Source organism: Phocoena sinus, chromosome 7 (genome assembly GCF_008692025.1).
Source record: "Phocoena sinus isolate mPhoSin1 chromosome 7, mPhoSin1.pri, whole genome shotgun sequence".
Lineage (NCBI taxonomy): Eukaryota > Metazoa > Chordata > Mammalia > Artiodactyla > Phocoenidae > Phocoena > Phocoena sinus.
In genome coordinates this window covers 47,819,607-47,831,886 of record NC_045769.1, presented here as the reverse complement: position 1 = coordinate 47,831,886, position 12,280 = coordinate 47,819,607, and the positions used below count along the sequence as shown (strand labels likewise).

Here is a 12,280-nt window from a genome sequence, read left to right as displayed (position 1 = left end):
ATTCATTTATCCTTCAACAAATACTTCTTGGTTTCTTGCTATTCAAAAAGAACTGTGCTGGGCACTGGGCATTTAATGATGGGTAAGATCAACACAGTCATTGCAATTTTATTTGTCAAATATACCTCAATAAATCTGGGGGGAAAAGATCAACATGTCCGCTTCTCCCATGGAATTTACAGACAAAATTCCTCAACAGGTTCTTTGTGATTTTTTGAAATATAAATTCAGCACTGTATTCAATGTTATGGAAGAATATATAAATTATGAAAACATAGCTATTTTTAAGGAACTGATAATTTCACTAGGAAGAATCTAAGATACCTGAATATATCAAGAATTAATATTAAATAGAATGCTGTCAAAAACACCAGGAAATTAACACAGGAATAATTAAATGCTAAGTTGTGAGTGGATTAGACTTGGAAATACAAGCCATTTTAAAGAAAAGGGAGACAATGAAGCCATGTAAATCTCCCTGGAGAAGTCTTGCGCTGAATGCTGAAGTTTGGGTGGAATTGCGATAGGAGAGCAGGTGAAAGAATGATATTCCAGGGTGAGGAAAAAAGAACCTCAGGAACAGAGGCACAGAGGAAGGGGTGAGTGCGGCATATTTATAAGACTGGAGGAAATCTGCACAGGTGCTTACTGACCGTACTGGTACTGAAGCTTCCTGCCCAAAGTGCTCTGCTCCCTTCAGGCACAGAACAAGAGCTTGTTCTGTTCACAGGCATGAAAGTTACCTGTTTTGTGATTTCGATTTTGGTGCTTTGAATCTCAATTTTCTAGGACATCTTCTATCATAGGTTATTAAAACCCTGAAAGTTGTTTGAGAAAGGACTCTTAAGGCAATAGAACCAGGAAAAAGATGCTCAATAAATATGCATTTTCAGGAGGAAATATGGCTGGATATTTTAAATCTAAGTTTGAATCTAATAGAAACCATATGTTTTATGTATAGTTTCATAATCCATTCACTAACTTTCTCTTCACACTTGAGATTATGTAGTGATGTCATTATTTTCAATTTTGGCATTCATACATGTACATTCTTAGGATTTTTATACAAAAGTAATCAATATGGTCTTTTCAGTTTGACCTTTAAGTCCCATGATATTAAAGAGAAAAGATGAAAATTTAAAAACCAGATTGTATGAGATGAATAAACTAAATGCATGTTGGAGAGAAAAGAAATATATAGATGGTGAAATGTTACCTATTAATCAGGCCAGATCTTAATCTTTTGACAATACATGTTTTCTTTGGCTTACCAACATACTCAGTCCTGAGTGGAAAAAATCCAAAAAGTTTCCTGGATAGTAAATATTTCTATTAAGCAATAGTCCATTTAAGTTAAATCCATTAAAAAAAAAGAGTTTAGAGAAGAGCTGCATTTTTGTTTTTGAAACTTCGAAAGATTAGTTATCCATGTCTTGTTCTTTAAACAAGGGAATGAAGATATTTCCACATTTTTCCCAGCATTTATCTCAGACTTCTCAAGTTTGTAACTAACTTTTCCTAGTACGTGGAAAAAGTGTTCTAAATGCCACAAATAATTGATTTCCTACTGTTATGAAAATATAAATATATTACTTATAGATGAGGATGAAAAACAATTCTCCTCCTTGATATTCATGGATGTGAGCCAATTTCTCCTTAGTGGACATCATTATTCTGCCTAGTGTGGGGGAAGGAGATATGAATGAGACCAGATGACTTTGTTCCATGGGGGCTGTCAACAACCACCCTAGTTACTCTGGGGAGGTCACTGAGGCCCCAGGTTCTCAGGGGTGGGGAGGACCTTGGAGATCATCACCAGTGCCCTTCCTTGACCACAAGGATATGGAGGTCAGAAGATGTAAAGAGATTAGAAGATGGAATATACATACGAAATTGTCTCTACTCTTTCATATTAACATCACAAAAAATTCACTTACAACTATTTTCTTCATAATAAAACTTTAGTAGGTTAAGACGATTTCTAGTCTTTACTACCATTGTTCAGTTACTCTTATAATTTCTTCTTAGACAAACCTTGCCAAGTTAGTGATGAATACAACCAATAATAAAGTTTGATTAAAATATTTTATTGGTAAACATGCTACAGCATGGATTAAGGGTAAAGATAATTTAAGTAAACTTTCAGATCACTTTGAATATATTACTCTTTTATCTTTGTTATCCTTGTATTATATTATGTATCTTTATACTGTAAGAGGCAACTTAGTGCTAATGGGTGTGAGCTTGGAGTTGACCATCATGCATTCAAAATCTGCCTCTGCCACACTACCTTTGTGACCTTGGAAAAATTATTCGATCTAGTAGAGAATCAGTTTCTTCGTCTTTAAATTGGGCATATTAATAGAAACTACCTAACAAATGACTTAATATATACACAAAATACTTAGCACAGTTCCCAGTACATAATAATATACTTAATAAAAATGTTAGTTATTATTGTCTCTGAACAATGGAATTAATTCCATTGCTGTGCTCAGTGTTGAGCTCAGAGGATCCAAAAGCAAAAGGCATGGTTCCTGATAGAAGGCTTCCTAGAGGACATGATGGTGCCTGATACACATCTTGAAAGGAGAGTAAGAAATAGCCAGGTAGAGGGCATTGTGTAGGTTTGTATGTGGCAGAAGGATGAAGGCTGATTGAGGAGGAGGGCTAATGTTTTCTAGGAAGATAGAGACCTGTGAACAAAGATGGCATTCTGGGGACACCGTAAATAATTAATTTAATATGTAATTGATTTAATATGGCTAAAAGTACTTTGTGAGGTGGGGAGTGGTAAGGGCATGACAGTGAGTAAGATCATGCTGGGGATGTGTCGGATGAGAAATGCAGTGAATCAAACACAGACACCAGGACAACCCTAACATTGAAGGAGCAGATTAGGAAACAAAGCCCAGAAAGGAGACAAGTTTTCTGCCTTCCTTCTCTTCTCTTCCACACACCCAAGGGCTGGCGGGGATCTTTTGTGATACAGAGAGGAAAAGGCAGCTCTCTGTAGGGTACATAGAAGTAGAAATATAATGCTGTACCCATGAAAGTTATATAATGTAATAAACCAATGTTATCTCAATAAAAATAAATATAAAAAAAAAAGGCAGTACTGGGGGTGATGTGGCCAAGTAAATCTCCCTAATAAATAGCTGGGAGAGGAGAGGTAAGCGAGAGTTGGACAAAAAAGCAATGCAACAAACACTGTAGGGTCTGTTGGGTTTAGTGGATTAAGGGCTGTAGAGAAATGGAGAGTGGAAAAAGGGGATTTCAAAAGGGTTTCTGTGGATTATGAACTGAATCCTCCTTGATGTCAGTTGAAAAATAAAAATTTGAAATTCCTGTTAAATTATTTTATGGTAACTGGACTGAGCTCCTTTGATAAGAAAACTGAGGCACATAATGATTGGAGTCATTTGCCTAGGGTCACAAAACTAATTGAACTCAGGCATTTGAATTTATAGAAATCAGTAGAATCAAGATTTTAATCATAGGATAAAGCAGTAGGGGGTAAAATTCAAAGTCAAAATCCTTTTACTATTTACTATTTTATTTTCTCTGTAAAAAAGTGATTATACTTAATGTCAATATATTATATAGTTGTCTTAAATTGGAAAATTGTTATAATGTAGTTTAAAGAGTGCCATGGGAATGGGGGAGGGGCATAGGTTTTCATCTGTAGCATAAAATACACTCTTTCCCTCTCCTATACATACAGTACCCAGCACATTGTGGATTCTGAATAAGCGCTGGCTGAATTGATATGTACTGTAATAACTCCCTCAATTTGCAAGGTGCTGGATAGATGACCGCTCAAGCCTGACTATTCTGTTACAAAAATGCCTGCATTTACAACCCTGGGTGCCTTAAGATACTGGCTTATCCTGGTTCACAGTCTCCTCATAGAAATGTGGTCCTCATTCACTCAAGTTTCAGGGGGCACATGCATGTTGCCATGGCTTTGGCTTTTTCCTTTTCCTGGTTTTCTCATTTCTTCCCTCCACACCTCTGGTCTGTTGGACCTCTGTCCTGGATCAGATGTTGAGGAGTGACAGAGCTTACTGGGTCCAGCCAGCGTTCAAACATTCTTCTGCCCTCCCTATCTGGGTGGATTTCCAAGGGGATTGGTTCTCAGGCTTTTAAGGCATAAATGACCCTTTGGGTTTGTGTGTACATACCCGTGGCCTCTCTGTGTACCACAGAACATGGTGAGGAGAAAGGTACATTTGTATTTATGTGTAAGTATTTGTGTAGGATTGCCTGTCTCACATGGTAATTTCCTTTAGGCAAGTGCTGGACCATATCTTGTGAAACATGCCTGAGGTTTTGCTGAATATCTTTTAGTCACATTTAAAAATCAAAATATATGATGCAATGAAGTACTATATATTCAAATTAGAGACTTCAATTTACATACATATCCCTTCACAGGATTAAACTCAATTAATGTGCATTGTAATTGAGTGTTAATAGTTACATTCGAAATTACTGTTCTAATACTTGTAAGTTTTTAAGATCCAAAAAGTGCTATTTATACTGTTTTGTTCACCAAATTCTTTAGCACGTGATATGGGGAAGTCACTTCTCTGGGCAAAGTTTACTCATCATTTCATCTCCATTCATTCATTCATTCAACATTTTAATGATTGCTTACTGTCTGCCTGGCAAGGTGCTAGGACTTGTGAATATAAAGGAAAAGGTCAAGGTTCCTTTCTCAGTCCCGCTGGCGGGGGCCTGGGCGGAAAACACCAGCAGCAAGCAAGCCCCAAGGGACCCCAAGGTGCATATTCCTTCTTCCAACTCTAAAATCGTATTTCTACCCAAATGTCCTAAATCAACCAGTTAGTTATCTGAATCATGCGACTTCCCCAAATGAACTAGGAATAAGGTTTCGACTAATCTGATGTGATTGAAAACGATTTCTGCTGATTCTTTGCCTTGCCCATCCTTTCGTGGACGGCTGAAGTTCAGCTTTAATACAACTTGCCTGGAAGAGGCTGTGCTAGCATTCTGAAAGTTTATAATTAAGTTCAGTGTTTGCGTGTGGGCTGGAGTAGGGAGGAAAACGACCATAATTATAGAGTTTCGGTTGTGAGTGCCTGCGAGACTTTTAAGTAGCAGAAACACGAGAAACGGATAAAGCTTCCCTCACTTTTAAATAAAAGTCGCACAGGAGTTGGCGGCGGCATTCGGGTGCCCTTGGCGCTCTGTTGGACGCGGGCGGGTTGGGACGCTTGAGCATCTCCCCCGACCCCGCCACCTCCCTCCTCCCGGTCCTGGGTCTGAGGCCCTAGTTCAGGAGTGCTCCCAGAGGGCTCTGAGGGTCTGGGGCCTCGGTACAGGAGCCCTGTTCTTGGGACAGGAGGCGACAGCGCGCGCGGAAGTGCGCTCGACTTGCCCCAGGCCGAGGCCGATTCTCCTCCCCCACTTCCTCCTGCGCGTTGGCTCAGCCTCCGGGGCGGCTCCTCCTCCTGCTCTGCCTCCTCCCACTGGCCGCGGCAGCGCTCTGGCTGGGGGTGCGGCGCCCAGCCCTGCAGTCCCGAGCCCGAGGCGCGGCGCTGAGCGGCCAAGCGAGAGGGAGGCGAGGGGCTGCCCGCGTTGCTATCCCCGCCCCGCGCGCCCTGCGCCCCACTTCTCGGGCAGCCGCTCGGGAGCTTAGCCCTCCTGCCTCCCCCGGCGCAGTCCGGGACTCGCCGGGAAGCGAGCAGCTGGCAAGTTTCGGCGCGCGCAGGCGGCGGGCCGCGGGCACCGTGCGCTCCGGGCGGGGTGGCCGCGTCTCCGGGCTCGGCGCCCCGCGCGCACTTCGGCGATGGCTTCCCTGTCGCGGCGGCGGCTGCGCCTTCGCCCCCGCCGCCTCCTGCTCCTTCTCCCCGGATTCCTGCTGCCTCTTTGCGGCGCCTTCAATCTAGATGTGGACAGTCCTGCGGAGTACTCTGGCCCCGAGGGAAGTTACTTCGGCTTCGCGGTTGATTTCTTCGTGCCCAGCGCGTCTTCGTAAGTGGCCGCACTTGGAAGGGGAGTCGGCCCCCTCCCCCATCGCGCGCACCCACCCTGCGATTTCCCACAGGGAGAGATCTCTGCAAGAGATCCCGGCGCCTTTCTATCCGTTCCCTCTAACCCTCCCTCCCCCCACTGGGCGATTTAGGTTCTGGGTGGATGAAATGCTTGGGGGAGGTGAACCCGTGCACCTCCCACCACCCAGCTCCCCCTTCTCCTTTCCTCAGAGGGAGCGCTTTGAAGCAGACCTGTGCTTGAAATTAGGGGAAAGTGGGAAATCAACAAAGGCTGGTATGGCTGGACACCGCGCCGCCTTTGCCGGTGTCCGGGACTTGGTCAATTTCATTTCCGAACTTCTTTTTCTCCCGTACTAGTTAGCCTGCCGTGGAGTCTTTTTGTTTTTTGGCTTCACAGACTTAAACACCCGTGTTTTTCGCTCTCCCTAAACAAGCCCTCCCCAATTCTTTACGCCTCTCAGTCTGATTCTGTTTCTTCTCATCTCATTTTCCAGACATTCTGATGACTAAAATGACCATTCTGTCGTAGTAAATTCATTGTGTCTTATCTCTGAGACTGTCAAACCTTTGCACATTTGAGGGTGAACAGATGAATTGGATGTGTCATCTGTTCTTTTTATAGTGATTCATTGTTTAGGTCATTGTTCAGAAAGAACAAGAATGTTTGCTGAGTTTTCACTCACTAAAGGTCATTTGAATACTGTAGTATTTAAGAATTCAGTTATGTTTCAAATTGCCAGCGTTTCGCGTTGCACAGGATTTGGAACAGAGTTATTGTCATTATTGGATTAAAAGTTGTCTCCTACCTTACTGAACGTTGACGTCATTCTCACCACACCACCCCCTTTTTTAGCGTTAGAAATACTGATTTAATGTGTTCCCTGGATGTCTTCTGATGTTTAAATCTTGTTTCCAAGAGGGAGAACTGTTCTTAGAGTTCTTTCTAAGCTCTTAGAAATTGTAACAACGTATTTTTGTTTTTAATTTTTTTCTATACTTTAAAGTATTGTTTTTTGGGGGGGAGAGGGAGGATAATTTTAATGGTCATTACTTTTTAGTACTATTTTTCCTATTCATACATGCCTAATTTGAGGATGATCTAAATATTTTTCCATGACTCTTACACCATTCATCAGGATGTATCCTTTTATAGTGCAGAGGATTTTAGTTGCTTCCAAGGGTGCTTTTTTGGATTTAATTTCTACAGAAATTCTAATAATTTTGAAAATATATATTGTCTTTTGTCAAGAGTTGGTACTTAAGAGTAGCCAGAGTTAGCACTTAAATACTTACAAATTGATGGAGTGGTTTGCAAATGTTGCTCTTAATTCGGTGGCAACCCTCTGAGCTCTGTAGTGTAAAGATACATGACAAAATGATCAACTTTAAGTGTTTTTACTATGGAAAATGCAGTAATACTGAACTGTTAGCATGAGATATTTCCTATTTTTGGTTGCGAGGCTGGATGGCTAATTTGTGATTAGTCATTGTAGTTGTTGAATATACTATGACCTCACAGGTTTGTTTACATGACCTCCCACGTGGGCCTTTAATGGTAAGGTAAAATTGAACTTGGTTTGGTTTCATATAACATTTTGAAACTTTCTTCAGTGACTTTGTTACTGATAGACTAGTGAGGTCTAGGTATAGCCTAAGATAAAAAATATAAATCAACTTTGAGATTAAAAAACCCCAAAATATATGTAAACAAAGGTATCTACTTCTGAGCTTTTCAGGTTTAACAAAGATTAATGCAAACTTATGCTTAATTTTGTAAAAAGGTACTTTTAAAGTTAACAAGCATTGGAATCCAGGGTGCATGAGGATGCCATTTACAATATTACCAGCTGCATTTATTGTTGTTATTTGGTGTGATAATAGACTTCTAAAGGGAAAAAAAATTCACATGATAGAAAACTGCTAATTAAAGTTTCCTTTCTTCTGAATGAAGAGTGCTAGTATTAATGAGGAAGCAAGGGTAATGAGGTCTCCTGCTGCTTCCGGTTTCTATAGGTGTCTAAATACCTCTGGCAAGCTATAGAACTGTTTTCTGTCTCATTTTTCTTGTTACAGAAAATTGTTATTGAATTATCTCCATATTGTTGTGAAAACTAATGAATCAATGTTAATTAAAAAGAAGGAAAAAGAAAGTACTAAGCAAAAACATTAAGGTGACTCCAAAATAAAATTCCTCCAGAAATGAGTCTTAGGTTTGAAGTGAAAAGTCACAAAAATTATGATTTGAAAAATATAGAAAACAAACTTATGGTTACCAAAGAGGAAAGGTGGTGGTGGGGGGGGGGATAAATTAGGATTTGGAGATTAGAAGATACACACTACTATATATAAAATAAATAAACAACAAGGATTTACTGTATAGCACAGGAAACTATATTCAATATCCTGTAATAAACTATAATGGAAAAGAATATGAAAAAGAACATATATATTATATGAATATGTGTATATAACTGAATCACTTTGCTGTACACCAGAAACTAACACAACACTGTAAGTAAATTAGCTATACTTAAAAAAGGAAAAAAATTGTGAAAAATAAAACATTAGCACTCCCTATTATTTTTCCTGTATGAATTAATTTATGGTGACTATATTGCCAAACTTAACGTAAAATTTAAATACTGTATACAGGCCAAGAAGTAAAGGCATGTTTTTCTTGTGGAGAATAATTGGAGAAATTAAAAATTACACCGTAGGCTTAGTTATAATAATGATATCTTACATTGCTTGACCTATTTTATAATTTACAAAGCACTTTTACTTGTGATATCTCATTTTACTCTACACCACAGACCACCAGGGGAAATAGGGAAGCAGATAAATTCACTCTTACAGAACAGGAAACTGAAGCTGGAAGAGTTTGCAGCCTTTAGCTGTTTGAGTGGGATGGTGTGGGGTAAGGGAAAAGATGGGAACAAAACACAGAGGAAATGAAATTCAAATTACATTTAATTTTTTGTATTCAAATTTTAAAATTTTAAGAAGAAAATGAATAATTTTCTTACTTTTAAGATATGTTATACAGTTCTCATTTTACATATATATTTATTTTAAAATAATGCTATAGTGAGCAACACCGGATTACAAGACTTGCTTTTTCCCCTGTTAAACTCTGTTGGAGCCTTATTTACAGTTACTTCATGTCCTGTGACCCCAAAGACAAGGTGTGGGTGAGTGTGCCTTGGTCGCAGAAGGTCCCACAGAACATACAATGGTTCTCAATCCTAACTTCCTGTTTGCAACACTTGGAGAGCTTTTAAAACCATACTGCTGCCCTGGCTTCATCTTCGATCTAAAAGCAGAGCTCTAACTTTATATTCAACAGCCTGTGGATAATTTCTTCTTGAGTAGAAAGAATTTTACAAAAAATGAACTCTTTTTCACCAAGTGATGTCAGTTGTACCTCTGTTTCTATTAATGGTACCATCATTTTCTCTGTCGCCCTGCAAATAATTTCATATTCCTCCCTCTCATTTTCTATTTTTCTTTGTCTCTCCTACTGGACACCCCTAATATTAGTCAGTGATTAGTCACCAGGCAGAAGATCCTAGAAATTCTTCCTTGTTAATGTTTCTTTTTTTTATTATTATTAATTTATTTATTATTTATTTTTGGCTGCACTGGGGCTTTGTTGCTGGGTGCAGCTTTCTCTAGTTGCAGCGAGCGGGGGCTACTCTTCCTTGCGGTGCACGGGCTTCTCATTGCAGGCTTCAGTAGTTGTGGCTCGCGGGCTCTAGAGCGCAGGCTCGGTAGTTGTGGCGCACGGGCTTAGTTGCTCTGCGGCATGTGGGATCTTCCCGGACCAGGGCTCGAACCCGTGTCCCCTGCACTGGCAGGCAAATTCTTAACCACTGTGCCACCAGGGAAGCCCTTGTTAATGTTTCTTGCATCCATCTCTGCTTTCCACTTGTAGTTTGACCAGTCGTTACAAGCGTGGTCTGTGGCATTCAGGTCATCACTCCTCTGCCCATCGTTTAGCTCTCAGACCTGCAAAACATCTTACATGTTTCTAACAGTTTTATCTTTCTGAAGCATCTTTTGATCCTGGTATTCTGCTGCTAAAATTTCCTCGAAAATGTTCTCATGTCCAGAGATAAAGTCCAAACTGCTTAAACTGAATGTAAGGCCCCTTTCAGTCTGTCCCAGTCTGCATCTGCTTTTAAAAGCTTATGTCCCGTTTCTCTCTTCATCTTTGTAACCATCTTTACAAAGCGACACCAGCTTATTTTACTGTGGCTCTGGCTATATTGGTTCTTCTTTCCTTTTTAAAAAAATTTATTTATTTATTTTTGCCTGTGTTGGGTCTTCTTTGCTACGCGCGGGCTTTCTCAAGTTGTGGAGAGCGGGGGCTTCTCTTAGTTGCGGTGCCGGGCTTCTCATTGTGGTGGCTTCTCTTGTTGTGGAGCACGGGGTCAAGGCGCACGGACTTCAGTAGTTGTGGCTCGTGGGCTCAGTAGTTGTGGCTCACAGGCTCTAGAGCGCAGGCTCAGTAGTTGTGGCGCACAGGCTTAGTTGCTCCGTGGCATGTGGGTTCTTCCCAGACCAGGGACCAGGGCTCGAACCTGTGTCCCCTGCATTGGCATGCGGATTCTTAACCACTGCACCACCAGGGAAGCCCCTGGTTCTTTTTTCTTATCATAAATAATATATATGCATAGATTCTATCATCATTATATATTTAGAAGGCAAATCCTGTGTTGATTTCTCCTGCTTAAGGCCCAAGGCTTATAGGATATTATAGAAGAGAAGGGAAAATATATAGGATTTATAGTTAATGCATCTGTTTTACATCACATAAATGTTGACTGTAGCTTTTTTTTTTTAGTGAAAGGTAAGTGAGACTGGAATTATAGCTCTTAAGTAACATTCAGTAACACATTTCTTTCTATATACGTATATGATGATTTTTCAGAAGTTCCTTTTGGTGAAGCCTCACTGGTCAGCCAGAGTCAGCCAAAATATATTAACCATGCTTTATCTTGGAAAAGTCAGTGCTGAAAGCAGCCAAATAACTTAGTTCATTTGGAGAGTTTAAAAAATGTACTTGTCATTGTTTGGCTGGTTGTCTCTCCTTGGTAGTCAAGGTCACGTTCCCTGAAGCAGCTGCCCTTAAAGTACACTTTGGATTGAAAGTGCATCCGAAGGGCATCCTCCTGGTTGGCTTCTCCAATCCTCTTGTCTCTCCCATCCTCTTCCCCTTCCTCCCCCTCTCCGTAACTACCTTCCCTTTCTTCTCTCCTTCTCCCTCCCTTGCCCTTGCTCCGCTACCTCTCCTCCCTCCATCATTCTGTCCCTCCCTCTCTCCCTTCTCCCCCACTTTCCCTCCCTCCCTCTTTCTTCTTCTTTTACGCCTCTTCCCCCAAACACACATTGCTACTCTTTATCTTTCAGAATTTCTTGGCATATTAATGGCTTGCTCATATATGTAAACCTTAATTTTAAAGTCATTTAATGAAAATGATTCGAGTCATTTAAAAAGAATGGTGAGGGGCTTCCCTGGTGGCGCAGTGGTTGAGAGTCCACCTGCCCATGCAGGGGACATGGGTTCGTGCCCCGGTCCGGGAAGATCCCACATGCCGCGGAGCAGCTGGGCCCGTGGGCCATGGCCGCTGAGCCTGCGCGTCCAGAGCCTGTGCTCCGCAACGGGAGAGGCCACGGCAGTGAGAGGCCCTAATACCGCAAAAATAAATAAATAAATAAATAAATAATAAAAAGAATGGTGAGGATGGGGATCCTGATACTGTTCTTGGGCAAACTTTTTGGAAGGGAGATGGATTCTGTCAGGAGGAAGTTGCAAGCATATGAAACTAAGTTGCTCAGCTTCAGATTTTTGCTGCTTACCAGAGAAATCTCTGTCAGCCCCAGCTAACTCTGTGTATCTTCCCCAACTCTCCAACATTGTCAGGAAATGTTGCAAGCCAACTATTACCTATCCTTTTTTTTTTCTCTCTTGAGAGCTTGCGTTTGGGTTAATTAATGGCCCTTGAAAACAGATTTTAACTTTTATTCCTACTTTATTAAGGAGTATTTTATTGTTTTTAGTTCTGCTGTCATCATCTTGTATTTTTATGATGCGTTCACATTTTCTAAGTTTACTTTTATCTAAACTATCCACATTCAGAAATTTTCTTTTTTAAGTAATTATAGTGGGCATTGTTATTTCCATTCAATAGAACAGGAAACTGAGGCTCAGAGATTTAAAGTGACTTTCTCAATTGATTTATATGGTGACTGGAACC

At 40.8% G+C, this 12,280-nt stretch overlaps 1 protein-coding gene across 3 annotated transcripts in view; it reads left to right on the top strand.

Annotated features, from left to right (window-relative positions):
- Window positions 1-5,494: 5,494 nt before the first annotated feature.
- The window catches only part of ITGAV (integrin subunit alpha V), an 85,819-nt gene continuing 79,033 nt past the window's right edge, over window positions 5,495-12,280 (top strand). Inside the window, exon 1 of one of the 3 annotated variants that reach the window (XM_032638408.1) lies at window positions 5,495-6,000. In XM_032638408.1, coding sequence (XP_032494299.1) covers window positions 5,816-6,000 — 185 coding nt within the window. In that variant the 5' untranslated portion in view covers window positions 5,495-5,815. The remainder of the gene's footprint in view (window positions 6,001-12,280) is intronic. The other 2 variants (XM_032638410.1, XM_032638409.1) reach the window with 2 other exon arrangements.